We start from the raw sequence: 25,478 nt of genomic DNA, 5'->3' as shown, positions 1-25,478 counted from the left end.
ATATAGATTTCATTTAAAGCTTGTTGAACTGATACGAAATCGCAGTTCAATATACCAGAAAGTGTGTGAAGCAAGACGCAGTTATTTAATGAGAGGCTAAATCGTGACTGGGGAAGTCATTCTCACAAATAGACCACCCTTCTTTACTCCGCATGTTATATCAAGAACAGACTGTTTTAAAGCATAAACAATGATAATCGACAGTTTGTGATTTTGAGCAGTTTAGCATTTATTTAGGTAATGTTCACCACGAAGAACTGTTATGCCAGTAATGACATGATGTGCTCAGCCGAATATGTCGGGTAGTGGAACACCCCAGAACACATGACCACTGGACTGTCCTTAAACGATGTCACCTCACAGTGAATCGGTGATCGTTGTTTGTTGTTAGTTTAACCTGACGGTGCCCGATTATTTACGACTTACCGCTGCTCGTCAACATTATACGTAAAGTGGTTGTCTGAATTGACAATTTGAATTTGTCTTTTCTTCTGTAGGCTAGCTGGAAATAGATGCTAGGTATGGTGTTATGTTATGATTGGACGTCTATATATAGCTAGCCTATTGTCTGTGATGTGAATGTTTATTTACTTACTATCGTCAGAGGCAGACACCGTGAGTTTACATCACCTGTATGGCTATCACTGCAGTAGACAAACGTTAACAGCGTCAAGGTGAGTTCGGTTTATCATTTTCTGGTTCTCATTAGATTATCCTGGCATGGCACTATCCAACTGTTTACATTGAGAAAGATAATGAAATAAATCCGACGTAATATACTGTAGATATGTTTAACGTCTAATAGAGGATTGTCTGATAGTTGAGGCATCACTCAGATTGTTTTTTAATTATATCGTAGCAAGATACCGCATCTTACACATGACTACAACTATATTAGCCGAGGTTTCTGTTTAGATAGTCTGCATATTTTTTTTATAATTCCTTTTTTATTTTGAAATCATATAATCGTATAATCACATACACATAACACACAAAGACAGTATTACATTAATGTTCATATTTTTACAATTGTATTCTCACTCACTCATAGAGTACACACACATATATATATATATATTCCTACATACACACATATACATGTATCCTCACATACAAACAGTTTAAAACTTATTCATTGTATCAATATTTATATTCATTAGCTCACCGGTTACGAGTAACCGAGAGCTAATGCTGTCACCCCGGCGTCGGCGTCGGCGTCCCACCCCAAATCTTTAAAGTTTTTGGAGTAAGTTTTTGGAAAGCTTGTAAGTCCAAAAGTATACACCTCATACCCTTCTAATTCTATATATAGTGAAACCACGTGTAGCGTCACCACATATAACATACATATACAATAATGGTCACTGACATATCACATAGTATGCTTACCAATCAGCGCGGGCGCAGCACAAACAGCAATACAATATATATCACAATAGGTGGAACTTCAAACACAGTGTTCACAGGTTGGCGTTGATCTCAAGACTGGCTTGACTCGCGCGCTCTCACCGGAAGCTCGAAGACACCCGAGACTTCCCGAATGCCCACGGCATTCCGGCAAGGAGGACAATTACTGTTGGCTCAGTCCTGTTTCACCACAGTTTGTACATTCATTAGAGGTCTAAGAGTGATGTTATGGCAAAATAATGCAGAAAAAATTGTGATGTTTTCGCATTTCACCATTTTGTGGACTTAACATTTTTGCACCAAAACCCACTTTAAAGTTTTTGGGGTCAGTTTTTGGAAAGTTTGTAAGTCCAAAAGTATACACTTCATGCCCTTCTTAATTGGTTTATACATTCATTAGAGGTCTAGGAGTGATGTTATGGCAAAATCATGCAGAAATAAATTTCTCGAATTTTTTCGAATTTAACCATTTTTTGGACTTAACATTTTGCACCAAAACTCACTTTAAAGTTTTGGGGGCAAGTCCAAAAGTATACATACGTACACATATTACCCTTCCAATTTGGTTTATACATTCATTAGATATCCAGGAGTGATGCTGTGGCAAATCATGCAGAAAAAATGGGCTTTTAGGGATTTTACTTTTTAGTGGACTTACTGTTTTTGACACAAAAACTCACTTTAAAGATTTTGGGGTTAGTTTTAAAAAGCTTGTAAGTCCACACCCTTCTTATTTGGTTTATACATCCATTAGAGGTCTTGGAGCGATATTATGTGACATAAAATTTCAAAAAGACATACTTATACATACAAAATGAATGCATACTGTGATTGCTGCCGCCGGTGAGCTTTCGCAATCATTGATTGCACTTGTTTATTGTTTCATTTACACCCATACACCCATGCATACATACGAGTATATCCACTCTCACACTGAAACATAACATATTTAAGAGAAGGGAAGGAGGATGAAAGAAGGAAAAAAAAGGTGATAGCAACAAGGAGAATACTTGCGGTTAATTTGAATACATGTACTAATGTTATTTATTTCCGTAGGGAGAAAGAAATCAAAAGAGTTTCATTTTTGGTGGAGATGTGGGGAGTAATATTCATAATGGCATAGCTTTAGTTACAAAAAGAATATAATAGTGTTTGTAAACTGTCAGGAATTAGTTTTGGCTATTAAGTATCAAGACGAATTAAGTTTTTCCATTTACACTAAGTATTCGTGAATTTTGCTTTGAAAAAATCGTTCTGACCGTTTGGTATGAATTTCTGCGTATTGTAGTAATCTTTTATGTTATTTGCCAATGCATTGACCTTTAAGGATTTCTTAAGACACCTCGTTCTGTATATGTATTGTTTGATGATAAGAATAACTATTTTATAAACTGCTGCATTAATACTATTGTTTGTGAGTCCAAAAAGAAAAGACTGTTTATTTATTGCAAAGGGAATATAGGGTGCATCTACCAGTGATTCGAAATTTTGTAATAGATTTTGCACTTCCTGGCATTCCCTTCATCAAGTGAATTGTTGTTTCTCTTCCAGAGTTACAGAAAGTGCACATAGGGCTATTTATTATATCATATTTAAGCAAATTAGAATTGGCGGTAAGAATTTAATGAGATATGCGATATTGAAGCCATTGAAGTTAAGTATTTTTTGTTACTTTACGTGGAATATTGTATATTTTACTCCATTCTCCTTCATCAAATAAGAGCTGTTCATTCCATTTTGATTTGCCAGTAGCAACAGTGTCTTTTTATTGAAAATATTATAAAAGAGTTTTGAATCAATGATACTTGAGAGAAAACACTGTATATTAGGAAGTACCAAAGGGCGAATAACTGGTGGGATATTTTAGGGTAGAGGATCTGGCAGACATTTCCGAACTGCAGATATTAATCATTGGACCTGCAGAAAAGTATGTAATTGATATCTTTGTGAAAGTTCCTCAAACGAATAGAAAGTTATGTCCTCTGAACTCTTTAGAAGGTCTGCAATTGTATGTATTCCTGATTTATACCATGAATTATAGAACACGGGTTCACCAGCAACAGTTATGTCCTTATGCCAAATGCACTTAATCAATGAATTTTGTTGGAGTACTTTATTTTCCTTAGAGTTAATCAATTTATACCAGGCATGAAAAAAAGTCCTTTCAAAAATTATTAGTACATACTTTACCACAGTGAGATATATATTCCCCACCAATATTTAATAGACGATCCACATCAAAATTCTCTTTTAAGATATATTTCCATTTCCCTTCAGTGTCATACAGACTTCTGACCCACCCCAATTTAAGAGAGTTTATAAATGCATATAAATTTATCATTTTCAAACCTCCTTTACAATGGTCTTGAACAACAATCCTTCTTTGACTTTGTCAGTTTTACTATCCCATCAAAATTCGAATAAAAATGAGTTTATTCCCTTTATCACCTTTTCACTAGGGTTAGGAAGAGATATAAATGAGTGGTTAAATTGGGATATCATTAATGACTTGATGATGTGGATCTTGCCAAAAGATATTAGGGTTTTTTTCTTTTTTCCATGTTTTGATTAAACTTTTTAATTTGACTATTTTCTTATCAAAATTCAGTTTAGGGATGTTTTCTAGGTTCACATCGAATTCAATACCAAATAATGTAAATTTACTTTTCCCCAAATAAAGATTGAATTCAGGTATCATGGTGTCATTACTATATTTCATACTTCCAATCCAAATTATTTCAGTTTTATCTACATTCATTTTTAAGCCAGAGACGTTCTTCTCGCGAAGTGATTTTTCTGAACCGTTAATGCAAGAAATGTATCATCAGCATACTGGGATGTAAGAATTTCAAAATTTTCTGTTTTAATTCCTTTTATATTACTATTTTTCCTTAAACGAATTGCTAAGACTTCAGCAAATAAAATGAAGATATAAGGAGCAATTGGGTCACCTTGGGTCACCTTGACGATACTCTGCATATAACATATACAATTACATTGTAATAAATAGGAAAGAAACAGCATATATTGGCCACACAAGTGTTGCTTGGGCACTGCGCCAAATATGTATCTTGATACGACTCGGGTGTATCGGTGACCGACAGTGATAGTACAGTAGATATATACGGCAGCACGAAGTCGTAATTCTAACAGGCAGTAAATATGGACCGAGAGTCCAGGGCAAACCTAACATCCCCTTATATCACTCAACCTCATATCTTAAACTATTTTATTTTATTATTTGTAAATATTTGTAAAACACTGCATTTATCTTCGGATCAGGCATTGCCAGACAATAAAAAAATTATTATCATCACCAAAAAAAAAAACATCGGCGCTCGCATTACCACTAAATTACTGGAACAACCCCCCCCCCCCCCCCCCCCTTTTTTTTCTTTTCGTAAATAATTCAATCTCCATAAGTAAGAGGTATTTTAACTGTGGTCTAGTTTCTGACAAGGACAAACTTTTTTTCGCCACCCGCTCTCATTGTTATGTGTGTGTATACTCTATTTTGACGTAGGATATAGGTAATATACCGAGATCTAGATTAAGCTGTGCTCTACTTCCTTACTACAATACACAGAAAATACCACTACGATATACGCTACTGTTATTTATATTACGTACTGCCTCGTGAATATAGTTATCTTTGAACACGTGATCGGTATATAAATACATACAGAACGACTGAAGCGTATCAGCCTGATCGCTTCAGTGATTTGACATTAGACAACGGCGACACATAGCCAGACCTTGTTCTTCAATCACCTACAAACCCAACTGAGACTTAGATTGGATTCGCGGATTTGATAATATCAGGATCAATTGACTGAATATTAACTATGCCCGGAACCAACTATTATCTGTTATTCTACCATGTTTGCTATGTAACGCCGGTTTTGATTGGTTTAAAACCATGTATTATTTTCCAATAACCCATGCTCGTGCCAATAATACACGGTCGTGAGTCACGGCTGTCACAATTTTAAATATCTAATATTCACCCGTTTCATAAAAGGTTACTATAGCCGAGTGGGCTAATGGGTTAGTCTTTCAATATATTTTTATCACGACGCGAGTTCGAATCCTACGGAGGCCCTCCTTTTTTTCTTTTTCTTTTCTTTTTTTTTATCCTTTTTTTTTAATTTTCAAAATCAATGCCATATGATAGATGCTCTTGATCGTAGTACTGTATTGTCTGTATATTTCATCAACAAATAATACAATACTCAAGAAATAAGATTTTTTCCGGGGTTTCTTTGCTGTTTTTCTATTAGAAAGAGGTCGATCTCAGAACTAAACAGTACATGGTAGAATAGAAATAATCTACTTTGATTCATGTATTGTTGCAGGATATACAACTCGGACTCGGATATTTTGCAATTTTAATTGATAACTCAGGCCTGCGGCCTTCGTTATTAATTTAATTGCAAAATATCCTCATCCTCGTTGTATATCCTGCAATAATACACGAATCATCGTTAATTATTTCTTAAGTTTCTAGCAACGACCTTATACGGTCAGGGATCTGGTTATAAAAAAGATGGCTTCTGTTTAAACGTTTGATTGGGTTATAAATAGAACGACTTCGTTTGAACATGTTATCGAGCTATAGATAGAGGGATTTTGTTTGGACACGTGATTAGGTAGGCCTTTATAAACAAAACCTGTTTTTGAACATTTGTTATACGGGTTGTATGTCTTCGAGGCAGACAGTGTACCATAGAGACACAGTCTGTGAAAACAAAGGAAAAGTTTGTCACATTATCTGTCTTCTCTCCATGGAGTGAATTTGACGGTATGAGATTTTTTTTGCATGTGTCATTGGTTGAAAATGGTGCAACAAAATGACTGCATCCGTTTGATTAAGCCCTCAAAAATTGAGTTATTTGATATAAATTCTCTTAAATTTGTTTTCTTTCAATGAAACCAGTCTCGAAGTTTTAAATTTTGCTCGTCAACGCTCGCAATAAATAAACTTCAGAGACTTGTTTAATGAAACTATCTGTGGAATGAAAACTCATTTAAGATCATATATATGTATATCTGCTTCCGCTATTAGAAAACTGTTGCCGGATATCAAATCAAAAACAAACAAGCTGGTTCAATGAAATGATTCAGATATTATTATAGCAGAGACTGTTTCAGATAAAACCCCGATCGTTACACGCGTTAAAACTCTTATCACACGGGGACCTGATTAGATAACCTGTGATATCGTTACATAGACCTAATTGGCTGAAAGTTAATCCACGGGGCAAAGGTCATGAGAGTTGGATTCAGTCTATACTATACACACAAAGATTACCACATTTGTAGGTGTGACACAGGACTATTCAGTTAGCGTCTGGATATGTACGACCTTTGTGTTATTGGTGCTGGACTAATTGGATCAGCCGCAGCCCGCCACGCCTCCCTACAAAACAACACCCGAGTATGTCTGATAGGACCAGATGAACCACAGGTATAATACTACTTCCGGTCTACAGGGTTCCATTCTCGTTACTTCCGTTTAAATCGGTTCATGCGATATCATGACTTTCCTCTTCGTTTTGAAAGGCAAATGTAATAAAAATTTAATGACAGAAAAAGTGTCAAATCATCATCTGTCTATCGCGTCATGATTTAATTATATAAACATTAATCCTCAAGCTTATTTATAATTCGTTTCTGGGAATTGAATCTGGATTTTTTCAGTATCTGAAATATATGATTATCCTATTCTTCTTTCTCGTACTTTGGGCAAATAACACACATCATCGACTTTCTCTTGAATAAGTGCATACATCTACAGCACTGCTCGTGACGTCGTACACAAGAACACTGATATGTGTAATACGAAATTCGTCGCGGACCTGTCGCGAACACAATATACTGGTAGATCCGATTATACTTTGTTATCAGTGTGTAGTCTAATCCAGTTATATTGAAACCGTTTGGGAATGGTGAAATAGTTCAAATGAGTTTTCGATTTCATAAGGGATTGATAGAAACTACCTCGGTAAGTCATTCGTGTACAATACAGTATAACGTTCATATATACATCATACAAAATTTCGTGTACAGTTTAGTCAAACATCTTAAAGCATTTATTTCATTTCGACGAAAAGTCAGTTGGTTTGGTTTGAGGTGGAGGGCAAGTGATAGAGTGTCGCGACACCTGGTAGTTGTTACTCCTGCTTAGCGCTAAGCCATATGGGTATGTGACGACTGGTTTTCTCGTTGTCAATATACGTGAGGTAGCACTATGAAGTCTCGCATACTAGAAGCGAGACCGTCCTTAAATGACCATAGCTGTTTATAGGACGTTAAACAATACAAACCAAACCAAACCCACACATAGGAGGTTGTCCTTAAATACAATAGCTGGTTCAACAATACTAAATCAAAACATTCATTTTGGATATAAATTGTTCATTGGATTTAGTATTTCGTATTCAGGAAAGGAGTTTGGAATCACCTAGGGAGATATTTGGCGCCCACTACGATGAAGGAAGGATCACGCGGTGTTCGGACCCCGATCCTGTGTGGGCGGCATTGGCGCAGCGATCTATTAATAGATACCGGGAACTGGAGCGTGCTTCCGGTAGGTCCATTAGCGAGTTTACCATGACGGATAATCACATGTTCTAGGTTAACTCATTAATGTTTCTCATCTGTTTTAAATCATGCATAAATTAACTTGAAACCAAAACATCCATTTGAAAGGAATGTAAAAGACGTTATTCTCAATGATATTAAATCGGCTATAATGGTTCTCTTCGAACTCTAAATGTCTATGTACGATGCATTAATAAAACATCATTGCGTATTTCCTGTCGACAAGAGAGATATTTTTTGTCCTTTTGGAGAAGAAAACGTCGTTGAATTATAATAAAGTTTAATATTCAACGTTTATTTGTACAAAAGGTATCACAGTGCAGTGTATACGTCGTAACAGTTTCAAAAAACTAAAACCTCACATCATCATAAGATAGCATAGGCAGAGAGTTTACATTTAACCTGCCCCATTGCCATATGTGTTGATTGGGAGCGGAGTCCTTTATCCTCGAAGTTAGAACCAGATATTATATATAACTGTTACTGTTGAATTTAAACGTATCGATTGTTTAGAGAAACATGGGCGTATCTCCAACATGGAGAGCCAAGAAAAAGGGCCGAATCTCAATTATTTTCAATTCTTAGATTTTGGTTAATGACAATTCCAAGTGAGCTTTTCTTATAGAATATTTGTACTTTATATCAATTAGAAAGGTCGAATTCTTTTAAATCGCATAACATTTTAACAGAATTAGAATATTTCAGTTGACGCCCTTGTTCCTCCAAACAATCGATATGTACCGTTGTTTTAAACTTGTTTCACTCGTTCTGTACATATAAAGGTGTTGTATTTTACGTGGAGACTGGATGTCTGATGGCCGGACCAGCACAGGGCAAGTTTATGTCAGACACAAAGAGGACTGTCTCCTCCCAGAATATCCCCCACGAATACCTTACTCCAGAATTGTTAAAGACACGCCTCCCTTACCTGAACCTGCCGGACACAGACGAAGCGATTTACGAAACGACAAGAGCAGGATACATAAATCCGAGGGCATTGATAAATGCGCAGAAACGGGTAGCTATGGACAACAAATGTGACGTCATCGATGACGTTGTGTGTAAAGTATCACAGGAACACGTAAATGGAGTGTCTTTCATGTCAGTTCTTACAGAGGGAGGTCGAAGGATTGAGGCCAACAGAGTTCTCCTTGCAACCGGATCTTTCACTACTTTTAGAGACCTTCTACGCACAGGAACAGAACCGGAAGTGACACTGTGTCCGCTAGCTGTAGCCAAGGTCGAGGTCAGCGAAGAGGATGTAAAGCACCTAGAGTAAGTGTCTATCTTATGGTTATTCAGATTTTGACTCTCCATTTGACCTATTTCGAGTTTTCTCTGTCCAAACTAGCTACCAGCACTTTTAGGCCCTTAGCATCACTGACGAGTACTAGGAGGACGTAACAGCCTACTGCATGATGCAATTGAATTAATCTAGCTCAACTGTATCTAACTGTAAATTGTATTAAAAGGTTCCAATTTCCTATTTACTATATTGTTTAAGGTTTAGGATATATATATAACTTTATCAACGTCCAGACGGATGCCATCTATCCTGTACTACGGACACGGAGCGCCAGACTGGCCCGAAAATTACCCTCGCAGTCCGAAAAACCTCATTGGTATATATGTACTCCCGCCAATCAAGTACCCGGATGGTGAGTCTATAAATAGATAGCGATTGTAGCTGTTGTCCAAGGATTCGTGTAGAAGTGTATAATTGTGTTTCTGTAATGTCTGTGGTAGTTTTAGTGTTATCCTAACTATATATATTTTGTAATCCTCTTCACAAAAGAGTTCCCACTTTTGTCAACAGTGCCACAGTATTTTATTCTCGCACCTCAGACAGGTAAATCTGGCGCTATCAGTGCAGGATTTGTCTATCTCGCCCGATTTGCCTGGTACCTTTGGGTGATTTTTGGCGAAATTTTCACACAGCGATGTATTCATCCGCGCTTGGGATACATACCTCGAGAATCTGTGAACAAGTACGCATATTGCATAATTAATGTCAAGTATGACAACAACAAAAACAAACATCATCATTTGTTGATAACTCGTTTTAATGAGTCAGTCCGGAAATGTCTGCTCGGTCGATCAGTAAAATCTTCAACTTCAAAGTTGATGGAAACCATAGAAAAAAAAATTAGAAAAATATATAAATATTACGTAATTCATTCTAATGACGATCACATCGATAAAGGCTTCGGCGACCGTGTAGTATTTTACAAGGAACTTCTTTAACGGTTCAATCTACAATACGTTCCTTCTCAGCCAACACCAAGCATGCCATTTCAACCCATGTGTCTGTGTTTTATTACTATGAACCCAGACCCATCAACCGCAACCAAACAAAGTCACCCCAACTAGCTAGAGAAACAGCTGTATATGACACTAACATTACTGACGAGTCCCTATTATAACTAACAAATATTAGTATGAAACAGCTGTATGGTGTCCTTATTATAGGTGACAAATAATAGGATCAAACAGCTGTATGGTGTCCATGTTAAAACTGATAAATATTAGGATGAAACAGCTGTATGGTGTCCATATGAAAACTGACAAATATTAGGATGAAACAGCTGTATGGTGTCCTTATTATAAGTGACAAATATTAGGTTGAACGGCTGTATGATGTCCTTATTATAAGTGACAAATATTAGGTTGAACGGCTGTATGATGTCCTTATTATAAGTGACACATATTAGGTTGAACGGCTGTATGATGTCCTTATTATAAGTGACAAATATTAGGTTGAAACAGCTGTATGATGTCGATTTATATTCATTACTCGTCAATTGCTGTGCACATTACTGTTCAGATTTACTTCTCGTATGTTTGCAAAACTATAACTAGATTTGTACATAAAATAGACAAATGTGTTTCTGAATCTACAGGTAAATGTTATATAAAGCTCGGAAATTTCCACGACTCCGTGCCTCAAAGGTTGACGACTCTCGCGGAAGTGAAGGCGTGGTTCTGTGGGGAAGGGGTATCATCACTTGTGACCAAATCAGCTCGTCTGATCAACGCCATGACGAAAGGTGAAGCTTTATTTAAATATATGTCTGTCGTTACCGTTCACTGTTGTGTATCCCACACTTCCCTAAGTATACTATTATATAACTTAGATATCAGACTTAATGATCCTTTACATCAGTCATTACGATATATTCTACCATGTTTGCTATGCAACGCCAGTTTTGATTGGTTTAAAACCATGTATTATTTTCCAATAACCCACGCTCGTGCCAATAATACATGGTAGTGAGTCATGGCTGTTACAATTTTATATACCTAATATTCTCCCGTTTTATAAAAAAAGGTTATTTTAGCCGATTGGGCTAATAGGTTAGTCTTCCAAAAAAAAAATTATCACGACGCGAGTTCGAATCCTACGGAGGCCCTCCTTTTTTCTTTTTTTTACTTTTTTTTTTATCCCTTTTCTTTCTTTTCAAAATCAATGCCATATGATAGATGCTGTTGATCGTAGTACTGTATTGCCTGTATATTTCATCAGCAAATAATGCAATCCCTAAAAAATTAATTACAAGGTTTTCTCGGGGTTTCTTTGCTGTTTTTCTATTAGAAAGAGGTCGATCTCGGAACTAAACAGTACATGGTAGAATAGAAATAATCAACTTTGAATCGTGTATTGTTGCAGGATATACAACTCGGACTCGGATATTTTGCAATTTTAATTAATAACTCAGGCCTGCGGCCTTCGTTATTAATTTAATTGCAAAATATCCTCGTCCTCGTTTTATATCCTGCAACAATACACGAATCATCGTTAATTCTTTCTTAAATAATATTCAAAAACCCGCTAGCTTCCATCTACCACAACAGTAGAAAATATATTGCGCAACCTAGAGGTGAAAACAGATTATATCAAGGAATGTGGTTACCACACATTTAGCCCCTAGCATCACTGACGAGTCCTAGAAGGACGAAACAGCAGTATGATGTCCCTAGCATCACTGACCAGTTCTAGAAGGACGAAACAGTTGTATGATGTCCCTGACATCACTGACGAGTCTTAAAATGATAAAACAGATGCCCGCTGCAATGCAGATTTTCATACCTCATACTTATTATCTTACTAAATTCATTTTTTTTATTTATTTATCTTTTAAATACAATGTAACATATTAACACAGCTGACGAAGGATGCCAACTCGTGACTCGTGCCCTGACATGGTCTTGAACTCGAACACATAGTTTATACCGTTAAGCCACACCGGCGACACCAAGATTTAAAGTTTATTTTTTTCAAATAGAGAAAAAGTGACAACATAATGTACAATACAAGATCAAGTGATGTCAACATTTATTTGGCCATGTTCTTCTGTTCAGGTATAAAGCCGCTATCCTACCACGGAGACCAGTGTGTGATCATGGAGACACCCACCAATCGTCCGTACATTGACCTCGTCCATCCTGGCCTCGGTGTGGCTATCGGAGGCAATGGCTACGCCGCCAAATCCAGTGACGAGATCGGACGCATCGCAGCCATGTTGGTCCTTAAAGGAGAATGGGATTCTGATCTTCCGGCCGAGTCATTCAAACTACGACTAAAACCTAAGAATAAACCACAGTCCAAGATTTAATGTTAATTTTCCAAAAATGGAGGCAAAGGACGAAATACTGTACAGTACCAAGATCACGTGATTTCTACTCAGACATGTTTCTGGGGAGACGCGTCATAACCGTTTGTAGTGGGATTGCTTATGACAGCACGTTCGGTTTTCACAAAAATGTGACTTGAAACAGTTTTTTTTTTCTTTTTCTTTTTCTTTTAGTTTTTTCAAGCGTCTTGTTGAAGAAATGTAATCTAAATCCTTCTAGTTCTTCAATGTTGTAGCAGTTTGACGTCACATTGACAAGGTATTGGCTACTGACGCTAACAGCGAAGCAGATATCGCAGATAATGTGTAGTCCCTTATATATATTTTACTTTCTGCCCTTAAGGATTTATCACATCATGTGCCCCCTAGCATCACTGGCTTGTCATGGAAAGACGAAACTAAAATCGAATCTAGAATTTCTATTTATTTTCAAATAAAAAAAAAATACTGTTGAAACATACACGTCTTGATAAAAAATTGAATTATTCGACATTGCTCCTACCAAAAAAATTCAAAGATGTAGGAATGAGGGGGAAAATTACACATTCGGTTGTTAAGCAAGATAATAGCAATCATAAGTTGAAATTGGGTGAAGGTTTAAAAAGAAATTGTAGATGGGTATGTTTTAAGAACGTATCTAGTATAGAATGGACAGAGACCTTCGATATTATTACAACATTGATGTAGTTGTCCTACCTCAGATGATCACTTAGTTACCTCCCCTGTCTTGTTATATTGTGTAAACTTTATTAAAATACTCTTTACCGAATTCGCATTTTCCTGTTTTAACACTTTTTATTACCATCTTATACACGTTACATTAGACGACTCCTCGGTAGGGCATAGAAATGAACACGTTGTATGACTCCTAAATGGCGACATACTTTGGGAACGTTTCACTTTTTTGATTAGGTGATTTATAATGTCTCCTTTACACTGCATCACGTTTGGGGCTTGAATTCTATCTTAACATTTTTGACAATCATCAGTTAACAAAAATGATTTAAAATCAAAGAATACCATCATCACTAATATCCCAAATTAATCCGCCTCTGACCAATCATGCCAAGAGAGCAAGATATATATTATTGGTGCTATCTTCGGGTATCAAACTAATGAGGCTCGTTGTCCCAACATAAGTAATTGTTCCAAATTGCAAACAAAGAAATTGATTCAGTTTAATAATTCAAATTTATTCAAATTTCAACAATACATTATCCTTCTTATGACACATATGTTCTTTAGTTTGGTAAGTATCAAAGTATATATCACAACCAGTATTTAATTCAAGCGTGACGTTTCGCTGGCTACAATACAAAGTGCAGCTTACTTAACAATGGACAGTTGTCACAGAAACGTCACACTTAAATCCTATACTGGTTGTCATATATCAAAAATTTATTCACAAAACATTTTCTACAAGTTCGCTGTTCCTGCAAAATATGTCATCTAGGCTTATACTCATTAATAGAGAAATACTGATACGGTATATTAATTTATGACAAGGATAAAAAAGATCTAATTAAAAAAAACAGTATAACCGGGAGAATTATCGTGTAAATATAATACAAATATATAATTCGTATCTGTGCAATTGGTCAGAATATTTGGCCGAGTGCAATAGAACATCAGTCGGTTACCAGTACCGAGAGTGAAAAATTCTGGACTGTTACACAGACACCCATGATATATTATGTACTTGTTTTATTACATAATCACTCAAACACACTTAGAAACAGTGAAACCTCGACGTCCCTGTAGGCCAAGAAGTCGCCATGACTGTCGTCTGCCAGTGTTGACATCTAAGTGACTTAGACGCTTGAAAGGGTAAGACTAAATTCCGAAACCCCATACGGTGTTTAGTAGTTCGTACATGACTGTGCAATATTGATTTTAGCCGTGCGATAGTTCAAAATATAGCTTATGCGTATAGTTAAGGAAAATCAAACACATTATTTAATAAAAAGCAATATGGCATTTCTGTAAAATGGTACTTTAACCAACAAGGAGGCACGTTTAAAGAACTGGCCAAAATAAACCAAAATAAGTGTTACATCTCCGCTTGGTTGCCTTAAACTTACTTGCGGCCTATTATAGAGGATTGAATGCATTTAACAAGTAGACTTCAATAAGTCATATCACCGGGTAGTTATAGTTTGTCGAGTGTTCAATTATTTTGACCAGTTAAAAAAAAAAACAGAGAAAGCTAGATCAACAAAACAAAGTGCGGACAACATGTTATTTGTATTTAGGCCTTTTAAATGGTACATTGTGAATCTAATGACAGATATTTGAATGTGTATGACACATTTGTTATATGTTCAAATTAACGAAACAACAGGATACACAATCTACAGTTCAGTTTGTATGTATAAACCAGCGAGTCATTCATGATAGGTTACGTCACGTCCGGATAATTAAGGGTACCTATTTTCCTTTCTTCAGCGTTGTACTCTATATATTCATACACACACCCATTACATCTACACAAACAAAAATATCTTATAGCCGGTTATACATTTAATCTTCCGCGTACATTTCAAGTATTCACACAAACACAGTGCTCATAAGTACAACGTAATATATTCACATTCATGTTTGATTGTTTCACGTTGGGTTATCGCTGGTCTGTCGGTGAGGACTGTAAGGTTGAAGAAACGGAATGTGGCGAAAAATCCGGATTTTCTGTTGTAATTTTGATACCAATGGTACATCGTACACTGATTTGTGTTTATCTATCTGACTTCCGCTTCCGGGTTTGAATGATGGCATATCATCCATACCTCTCTCCTTCCTTGATCCTACAATCAATCATTGTTTATTAGCGTTTACACTCTCATGAATAATTGTATAATCATTGTCATCGATATGATTATATAGATAATTTCAGAAGTAGGACTACAAAAGAGCTTCATTCTTAATTGTTTATCCTTATATAATTCGTACAATTCGTATGGAAGAGTTAGCTATGTATCACAGTTTGGATCCGTTGAGGAGACACCGACATCCAATTATATATTCGGACAGACACCAACAGCTATGTAATATGAGGACATTTGTCAAGGGGACACCAACGGTCAAGTTATATGAGGACGGGTGTCAAGGAGACACCAACAACTATGTTATATGAGGACGGGTGTCAAGGAGACACCACCAGCTATGTTATATGAGGACGGATGTCAATGAGACACCAACAGCCAAGTTATATGAGGACGGGTGTCAAGGAGACACCAACAGTCAAGTTATATGAGGACGGGTGTCAAGGAGACACCAATAGTGAAGTTATATGAGGACGGATGTCAATGAGACACCAACAGCCAAGTTATATGAGGACGGATGTCAAGGAGACACCAACAGTGAAGTTATATGAGGACGGATGTCAAGGAGACACCAACAGTGAAGTTGTATGAGGACGGATGTCAATGAGACACCAACAGCCAAGTTATATGAGGACGGATGTCAAGGAGACACCAACAGTCAAGTTATATGAGGACGGATGTCAATGAGACACCAACAGTCAAGTTATATGAGGACGGATGTCAATGAGACACCAACAGCCAAGTTATATGAGGACGGATGTCAATGAGACACCAACAGCCATGTTATATGAGGACGGATGACAATGAGACACCAACAGCCATGTTATATGAGGACGGATGACAATGAGACACCAACAGCTATGGTATATGAGGACGGATGTCAAGGAGACACCAACAGCTATGTTATATGAGGACGGATGACAATGAGACACCAACAGTGAAGTTGTATGAGGACGGATGTCAATGAGACACCAACAGCCATGTTATATGAGGACGGATGACAATGAGACACCAACAGTGAAGTTGTATGAGGACGGATGACAATGAGACACCAACAGCCATGTTATATGAGGACGGATGACAATGAGACACCAACAGCTATGGTATATGAGGACGGATGTCAAGGAGACACCAACAGCTATGTTATATGAGGACGGATGACAATGAGACACCAACAGTGAAGTTGTATGAGGACGGATGTCAATGAGACACCAACAGCCAAGTTATATGAGGACGGATGTCAAGGAGACACCAACAGTGAAGTTGTATGAGGACGGGTGTGTAGGGAGACGCCAACAGTCAGGGTTATATGAGGACGGGTGTCAAGGAGACACCAACAGCCAAGTTATATGAGGACGGGTGTCAAGGAGACACCAATAGTGAAGTTATATGAGGACGGGTGTCAAGGAGACACCAACAGCCAAGTTATATGAGGACGGATGTCAAGGAGACACCAACAGTCAAGTTATATGAGGACGGGTGTCAAGGAGACACCAACAGCCAAGTTATATGACGAGAAAACCATGAGTGGTACAAAGATACCTTTAACAGTGTTGTCCAGAATGATGGAGGTTAGTCCCGCCACAAACATCTGTGTCCCGAGGAGGAGTCTGAGTACCTGGTCTAGGGAGGCGTTACCTGTATACCGGTAAATATGTATTGTTAACTTAGCGTGTGACGTGTAATCATAAATAGATTTATCCAGTTAGGCAAAACAACAAAATTGAGAATGTCTATCAGCTCAGGAAACAATCCGAATGTTTCCATTTTTTTTTTTTTTTCTGTGCATACTAAGTTTGTCTCCAAACAGCTGAAATACTCAGAGATTCTTAAGCCTAACAACTATTTTCAAAATGATTATAAGAAAAAAAAACTAAAAACCACAAAACAATTTGTTCCTTATTTGGGTATATGGTAGGTCTCGTGAACTCGCGGTTTATCTTATTCGATACGTACTCTGTCAATTGTGGCACTGCTGTGTATTTTACGTCATGATTTACTCGCGCAATGTTACATTTATTTTCTGACGCTATTTCATATCTTGTCAACCCACTTACCCGTATTAATGGTGTCACTATTGAGTTTCAACCATTCGGAAGTGGTCAAGCCAACGTATAACGATGTGCCCAGTACTGCGAGATTCCGAGTAGACGATAGATTAATCCTCTGTAGCGAAGATAATCCTATGGCTAACAGAAGGCCGAAGGTGACTACGGTCACACCACCCATCACCGGATCCGGAAGTGACGCCATCACAGCGCCGAATTTACCGATAACTCCGAAGAGCATGCAAATGATTCCTGCTAAAATCATTACACTCCGACTAGCTACCTGGATAATTAAGGAACGGTTTAAGATTTTTTTTGCAATGGAACACAGCGCTATCGACACGTCAATGATGTAATGACAAATAACCAGACATGCATATTGAATTTATTTTAGTAATGTAAGTATATACAATGCATTGATTATTTGAAGCAATGAAAAAAAATATCCAAAAACAATAGAATTTCCGACATACCACCTGCTTCCTTACAAAAATACATCAGTGAGCAGTTTTAATGCCAAGCTTTAACATAGCATTCTAATATTTCTTTTTACAGCAGAAACAAAACCCTGAAAATTGGTTGCATAATCGAAGTCCTTACCTGTGTGAGTTTGATGATAACGACGTTATCAGTATATGACGTAGTAGCGTGCCCGGCCCCCAGGGCTCCCGCCACCACCCCCATGATGCCCTCCGTCAGTATCCCACGGTTGACAGCGTGACGGGGTGGGGGGAAGGTCCCCGTGGCCCGGGAGATGATCATGTAATCCCCGATGGACTCTACGTTTGAGGCTAGGTATGAACTGATAAATCCGATGAAGACCGCTGTGTTGAATCGTATAGGACCAAACTGACCTGGAAGTGACGTCATGAGATTAGTTTACAGCCAGGTAACCAAACAGAAACATCCCGGTCGAAAATCCCGACCCACACGTAACGAGTCATATTCGCGTCGTTCCGAGTGGCGATTTTACAAGCAAGTTACAGGCAAGTTATTTTAGTTCATTTCAAATTAAGAAAATAGGTTTCTGCCAGACATTATATTTGTTAGATATTCATAATGTATAGAATACAGATTCTAGCTCCGTAGTTAACAAAAAAGGAATCTTCCTCATCATGTCAATTAAAGGTCATGTGACAGGAGTCACATTTGCAGAGTTCCGAATGGGCGTTACCTGGGTATGGGAAGAAGAACCATGGTGACAGGGATATCAGATCTCCGCGCGTGTCTGTCCGGGCACGATAGGCGGGGTCACTGGGGTCATCAGGTAACACACCTGTCAAGGTCAGGATCCCACATACCGCCCACATAAGTATCACTGAAATGAAAATCTAACGCACACAAACAATGACGTCAGTCATAGAAAGAACATAAACAGTTATGTCAGAACACATGATCAATGACGTCATTTGTGGCAACGGAATATTAATCTCTGATCGACTCAGTTAACTGGACATCAAAACTCATGACATCGTTAAAGGCGTCAGTAACGTCAAACACCATTAATGGCGTAGGTAATGTCAAATATTTATGATTTCAAACTATGACGTGTCATGAATCTCCACAGCAAAATCATGAGAAAGAAATATATTGTGTTTTCAAAATTCATAATTAAAGAAATGCAATGTTCTGTAAGGTTCTTTAGCCGACTTAGTGGTGAAGCTTGACTTACCGGAAATATCTCAAAAAATGGTAATTTTGTACTTTTTGACGACTCGGAAACATCGGTCTTCTTCTTCCTGTCGCATTGCATTGTGGGTATGGTGACGAATATTCGTGAGAGGTACATAATACAAAGAATCATTATCAGCGCGCAGCTGTAAAAATAAAAGATGCTTGTTGAGATAAAGAAATGAATAAGATAAAACATTCGTCAACAAATATGGATAAGAGAACATCCTCCGATGAAGTATTATATATGTGACATAATCTGTTATAAAGAACGATAATCACTGTACACGTGTTCATCATATACCGGTATCAATGTCACTGACCAGAGAGCGACCGGAAGGTACGTGCTACAGTAGGTTATAGGTATCTGGTACAAAGATAGGGCGATCGACGATATCGTTACACAAACTGTGATGGGGCCCACTAGGTTCACCACGTATCCCAGAAGGCCAGTCGCGCCAAGGAACACTTCCGTTATAACACCGGAAACCATCAAACTTCCTTGTAGCTAAATAAAAACACAAAAAAATGGAAGATGCCCTAAAAGATAAATAAATAATAAACATGTTTCTTTCTGTAGAAAATGTTGTCTCGAGATAACTTCGTTCTTACTGCCCGGAATCTACATTATTTAACGTGACAACACTTTAATTCTGTTTAGATAAAAGTGTCGTTTCATGTTTCAGAGATTAAAGTACTTTTCATTAGAAATCACCGTTAATGTCGCAATGTTGTATCGGCGTAGCTTTACAAAAACAATAGGGAAAATACCATGCAAACGAAACCACATATCTAAATCAAAATCGATAAACTTTAGGTAAAATACGAACGAAATATATAAATATGGACATTTAAAAGGAGGATATGACCAGATGTTTCTGAAGCTCTTCTGTTTCTAGATGAAATCTGGATTGAGTTCTTTTTATGTGATTTTATTCTTGTTTACAGTGCATTAGGTATTTTCCATTCTTTGCACGAACAACAACAGTTAGATGTTTTATGTATTATTTTTGTTAATTCTTTACCTGCGTAACCCGGAAGTAAACCATATCCTGATTTGTCGCCATGGTAACATTCTGAACCACAGTCTGATTAGTTGACATCGTAACTGAAATAAAAAAATTGAGTAAAAGGTTTATAACATAATACTTCAAAGACAATGCACGTGTTTTCAATTACAATGTTTGCGTTTATTGCTGAGGTCCACTTGGAGTTTCAATATTGGCCATGAATGTATTAGAAATAAGCTTGGTTATAATTTAGTTAAAAAATCTAAAAAAAAATCTAAAAAAAAACAGAATCATGGATTATATGTTGGAAGAAAATTCACCCAAATCAAGGTCGCTCACGAAGAGCTGTTATAAGCTAAACTTGTGTTCGATATTGTTCATTTAATGCCAGAATTAATATTTGATCAAATTAAACTCACCCGAATCAATGTCACTTGCGCTATTAGAAGACCTGTATGAGCCAAACCTGTGTTCAATATTGTTCATTTTAGACAAGAATTAATATTTTATAAAATGAAGCTCACCTAAATCTATGTTGTCTGTGGTGTCACACGTCCATACTCCGGCCGTCTTCATGGACATAAGGGGTGCCAGGAACGCACCGGAAACACCTTGAAGGATGGGAAGTCTGCCATCAAAACAACAATGTACTTTACAAGTTCTTGAAATAAGATGTTTAGAGCTTCAGTCCTATGCATGTCCATGTCAATTTGTATGTTATAAACCGATTTTGAATTTATTAAACCTTTATATTTGAACTTAAAATCAATATTTTCTCATTTGTTCAGTAAAACGTAGATCCAATGAATACAAACTGGTAAGTTGTTGTTTACTATAGTTCTCGTCCTTTCTACTACCGATGAGTTTAAATTTGTAAATTCGTATGAAGGCATGGATGAAGAATAAATGGTCAGCCTGTAGCATAGTCTTAATATCGGCAATGGCAATACATGTTGATTTGTATCAGAAAAGCGGAGCTAACTCGGTCATAGATGATCCAGTTAATGAAAGCGGCCGACAACTCCGTCAAGTAACTAGGTGTAACAACACCATTTCCGTGTATTATCTGATAAATAGGTTAATTTATTATCAAATAAATCCAGTTTTTATTTATTCAATAGAACATTTCCTATTTGCCCGTTCAATACAATATAGCCTTGAAATCAAATCTTTAAGAATAATTCCGAATGACATTCGTATACAGGTATTTACCCATGACGATTGGTAAACTCATTAAGATACTCTTCAAACATCGCTATTCTGTTACAATATCAACATTAAACATCGTTGCATTCATTAGATAATTAAACGCTTATCAGATTGTATTTATTGTCAATATAAATGCAATCTGGGTGACAGATAAATAGAATGGTGTCTGTCTATCGTAAAAGTATTTTTAAAATATCATATCGTCAACTTACACGGACATATATTATGAACGTGACGTCAGAAATTTACCTTATTCCCAAAGCGCTCTGCACTACCGTCGTCAGTCCTACCACAAATACAGATGTACAGAAAAGCTTGGCTCTGATTGGATCGTTCCTGTCTGCGCATGCGAGGTCCGCGATCGTCATACTAACGAGAAGGTTCAATCCAAACGATAACATCACATTCTGTGGACAAATCGGGATGTTTGTTACTCCAAATAACGTAATTATCTAATTCATGTGACTGGATTACCTGCCGTAGTTTTTCTTCTCTCCGCTAGGCTTCGCTTCGAAAATATAATTCGTATTCATGAGCGCAGCCTAGCGGAGAGAAATGGTACTAAAGCATGTACTCCAGTCTAATTCATGCGTATTTTGATAAAACTGGTTACGTGACATAAAACTAAAATACCATAAATCCTTCACATTCCTGATGTTATAGATACGTTGCCCGGATACTAGGTGATTCCTAAGATACGTTGCCCGGATACTAGGTGATTCCTAAGATACGTTGCCCGGATACCAGGTGATTCCTAAGATACGTTGCCCGGATACTAGGTGATTCCTAAGATACGTTGCCCGGATACTAGGTGATTCCTAAGATACGTTGCCCGGATACTAGGTGATTCCTAAGATACGTTGCCCGGATACTAGGTGATTCCCAAGATACGTTGCCCGGATACTAGGTGATTCCTAAGATACGTTGCCCGGATACTAGGTGATTCCTAAGATACGTTGCCCGGATACTAGGTGATTCCTAAGATACGTTGCCCGGATACTAGGTGATTCCTAAGATACGTTGCCCGGATACTAGGTGATTCCTACCGACTCGGCGATGGGGAATTTCTATTCAGCTCATTCTGTATGGCGTTAGCCTAGTTAGTTACATTGTATTTGTCTTTTGGTTTTGTTTTTGTGGGGTTATTTTTGTTGTTGTTTGTTGGGTTTTTTTCGTATATACTAGATACATTGTGCTCAATAGGCAAAGCGGAACCCTTGGACTTTGATGATGTACAAGGTTTCACGTGTTTATTATGAGTTCTAGATACACATTGCACATCTTGAGCCCAACTGAGATTTCAATGTGTTCATCACTGGCCATTTTGAATCTGGTAAATATATTAAAGTGGAAAGTGTGGTTTATGTAAGGAATTTTGTAACACAACCAATGAATGTTCATACGTGACGTTTCGATGACGTAACTAGTCATTGATACGTCACGTATACGCATTCATTGGTTGTGCTGCGAAAATATTTTGTATTTTTGCTTTAAAAATGATTTCAGACTGAATCATTTCCTTTTTGTAAAAGAAAAAAACAAAAAAGGAAAAAAAAAAAAAAAAAAAAAAAAATCAAGCGTATACTAAAAAAACATATCAGCGATGGGCCCTCCGATAACTCATGTTAATATTGTAAACACTGACACGTATTTAGATCAGATATTCTGTAAATTCTAATTATAAGCTACGCCCATATTCAAAAGATTCTCTATGACACATTTTAAATAGACAAGCGAAGTATTGGGAATATGTAACTATTATCGTGATCTCATTCACAAAAGAATGAAATGTAATCCTCCACATCATTCGGTAAGAAAATCACTACACCACAGTAGCAGCCACTTCCCCATAAAGTAAATGTAAGGGCATTTTAGAGAGTTAAAATTTCACGTATTTCTGAAATGACAAATGTCTACTCGTCGCAGACCTATCTACCACTCTCCCCGAGAAAAGCAAATAGAAAATGGCGACAAAGAAGCGAACACAAGATTGACAGAATGAGGGCAAAATACAAATATAATGTATGTATTAACACTATGTTGACTTTCGTATAGACCTTAAAGATACTATTGGAGATGACTTTGATACATCAATTTATATTTTTGAATGATTTGTAGGAATGTCTGAAAAACTTCAAGAGAGATATATTTTCAATGGGTCGCTAGTTCGAGTCCCGTTACGGTGGTCTAGTGGAAGGACCCAAGGCTATGTGACCGAAAGGTTACTGGTTCGAGACCCGGAACGGCGCAATACATGTACATTGAATCCGTGAACAATATACGTTACACCGTTATGTTCCAGCCGACTCAGCTGTAAATGAGAACGTCTTAGGGCAGTACAAGAAATGCCGTGTAAACTGTTAGCGAATATAACCACCGATAATAATTTATGAATCACTTTGAGATGGCTATGGTGTGATATAGCAGTATATAGAACTCCAAACTATTTTTATTTAGAACCAGGTCAGTTAAATGGTTATGTCAAATGTACCTGCACAGCTAGAATTAATGACAATCCAAATGGCGGGTGTTCTCTGACATTGTAACGCAATGGCGGAACATCCGGGTCTTTTGTTGCCTCGTTCTGAGTTTCCTCTTCTCCATCCGGTAATATGGATGCTTTCTCTGTCATTACACTCCCTTTTATGATCAATGGTTCGTATCTGTGATCAACATTACAGATCTTTGTCTCGTTCTCCATGCTGCAATAAGGTCACGTGAGCATGCATAAATGTCTTTTTAAAATTGTCAAAAGAGGAACATGGAGACATGGTTTATCATTTAGTATGTATGATATATGCAACATCATGCGAAATTTGAGAACATTGAAATTTGAGGTCAATGAACCTGAACTGTCGTGTACATGTATATGAAAAGGTTATCTGCACTAGTTAAATATACCTTGTCCCAGTTTTGTCAGTACATATTAATTTTTGAAAACTAATTGTTTTTTAGGAAATTCCTCAACTTCAAGAATGCTGGTCAAACTTGGGCCGGTCTTATCGTTTAAGGTAAAAGTAGCATAACCTTTCTAAAATTAAACTATGGTGATAAGGTATTCATGGTCAATATAAATGCCAGAGCCTTGTAGGCAAACGTGATACCCAGGAAACACGAGTGGTTGTTGTAAGTATTTATTTTAAACTCGTATTTTTGTAACTTTTGAAAAATAACTAACTCGAGTGAAAGACATACAATATACAACCACTCGTTGTAGGCATGGTGATATACAGTCACGGAGGAGTATTAAAAAAGAATAGTCCTCTGTCTCAAAAAAACAATTATTAATTCTGAAATAATACAAAATCAAAAATGCCTCTTACCTTTTTTGGCAAATAAGAATATGGTCCTTTTACGACAGAAACATGACCGCGTGTTTTGGTGTCAGGAACCTGCACTGATAATTCAGCCGTACATCTAGGCTAACGTATTTAAAATCAGCCAATCAGATGCACCCTCTTATTCGTGTATTACAATGTTTCATGACCAGGTATCACAGCCATTGATTAAGGGTAGTACCGAATGATGTTTATTCATGGCGTGTTGTAATGTTACGACTTTTTAAAGTTGTATGTTGTGTGTGAAAGTGTGGAGGATGAGTTCAATGATCTAATGTCCAATAATGGTTTTATTCTGTATGGTTTACTGGTACAATGGGCGGTTCTGTCCGACATCTGGCTGACACACCAATAGTGCGGCCATTGTGGGAGCTGACCCACTCTCCCAGTCTGTGTGTCCAGTCTGTGTGTAATTCTGTAATCATCTATACTGTTATATAAGTGACCACCTAGAAGTGACCTAATCTTGTCTGGAATATCTCATTCAATGTATAACATAGATATAATTATAACCTTTATGCTATGTTGACATTGCCGTTTCAAGGTCACGATAACCCCTGTCTATTTGTACTGACATGTACGCCAGACAACGTTCTCTACTAGCATTAGGTTCGTCTAAAGGATATTTCTGATAATGAACTGATGAATATAGCTAATATTAAAACACTAATGAAAGTACCCTTATAAGAATAAATAACACCACCATTTGTCCTCCTTGTTATAAAAGTAAATATTATGTTTT

The 25,478-nt window shown here is 37.2% G+C and overlaps 2 protein-coding genes across 2 annotated transcripts; one reads left to right on the top strand and one right to left on the bottom strand.

The window, feature by feature from the left end:
• Positions 1 to 398: 398 nt before the first annotated feature.
• LOC117315700 (monomeric sarcosine oxidase-like) lies at positions 399 to 13,076 on the top strand. The gene is made up of 7 exons (XM_033870024.1): positions 399 to 674; positions 6,730 to 6,874; positions 7,852 to 7,996; positions 8,793 to 9,285; positions 9,550 to 9,668; positions 10,911 to 11,057; positions 12,370 to 13,076. Exons 2-7 carry the CDS (start codon positions 6,764 to 6,766, stop codon positions 12,621 to 12,623), a joined length of 1,269 nt encoding a protein of 422 aa, XP_033725915.1. The 5' UTR covers positions 399 to 674; positions 6,730 to 6,763; the 3' UTR covers positions 12,624 to 13,076.
• On the bottom strand, positions 12,810 to 25,088 carry LOC117315699 (solute carrier family 23 member 1-like). The gene is made up of 12 exons (XM_033870022.1): positions 24,722 to 25,088; positions 23,890 to 24,100; positions 21,648 to 21,805; positions 20,714 to 20,817; positions 20,205 to 20,287; positions 19,503 to 19,687; positions 19,181 to 19,325; positions 18,683 to 18,839; positions 18,109 to 18,362; positions 17,518 to 17,791; positions 17,003 to 17,098; positions 12,810 to 15,442 (listed from the first exon to the last, which is right to left on the bottom strand). The coding sequence occupies exons 2-12, from the start codon at positions 24,097 to 24,099 to the stop codon at positions 15,249 to 15,251; spliced, it is 1,860 nt and encodes a 619-aa protein (XP_033725913.1). The 5' UTR covers position 24,100; positions 24,722 to 25,088; the 3' UTR covers positions 12,810 to 15,248.
• Between the last annotated feature and the right edge of the window lie 390 nt (positions 25,089 to 25,478).

This window comes from Pecten maximus, chromosome 17 (assembly GCF_902652985.1).
Source record: "Pecten maximus chromosome 17, xPecMax1.1, whole genome shotgun sequence".
NCBI classification, from domain to species: domain Eukaryota; kingdom Metazoa; phylum Mollusca; class Bivalvia; order Pectinida; family Pectinidae; genus Pecten; species Pecten maximus.
The sequence above is the reverse complement of the archived record's forward strand: the minus strand, read 5'-3'. Positions and strand labels throughout refer to the sequence as shown.

Bases quoted from the DNA above. Each gene is read 5' to 3' on its own strand.
- LOC117315700 (XM_033870024.1), top strand. From the start codon at position 6,764: ATGTACGACCTTTGTGTTATTGGTGCTGGACTAATTGGATCAGCCGCA. The intron at 9,286-9,549 runs GTAAGTGTCTAT...ATCAACGTCCAG, and splicing joins GAGGATGTAAAGCACCTAGA to ACGGATGCCATCTATCCTGT. The intron at 9,669-10,910 runs GTGAGTCTATAA...CTGAATCTACAG, and splicing joins GCCAATCAAGTACCCGGATG to GTAAATGTTATATAAAGCTC.
- LOC117315699 (XM_033870022.1), bottom strand. From the start codon at position 24,099: ATGGAGAACGAGACAAAGATCTGTAATGTTGATCACAGATACGAACCA. The intron at 19,688-20,204 runs GTAAAGAATTAA...GTTTTTATTTAG, and splicing joins TTTACTTCCGGGTTACGCAG to CTACAAGGAAGTTTGATGGT. The intron at 17,792-18,108 runs GTAAGGACTTCG...TTAATTATCCAG, and splicing joins TTATCATCAAACTCACACAG to GTAGCTAGTCGGAGTGTAAT.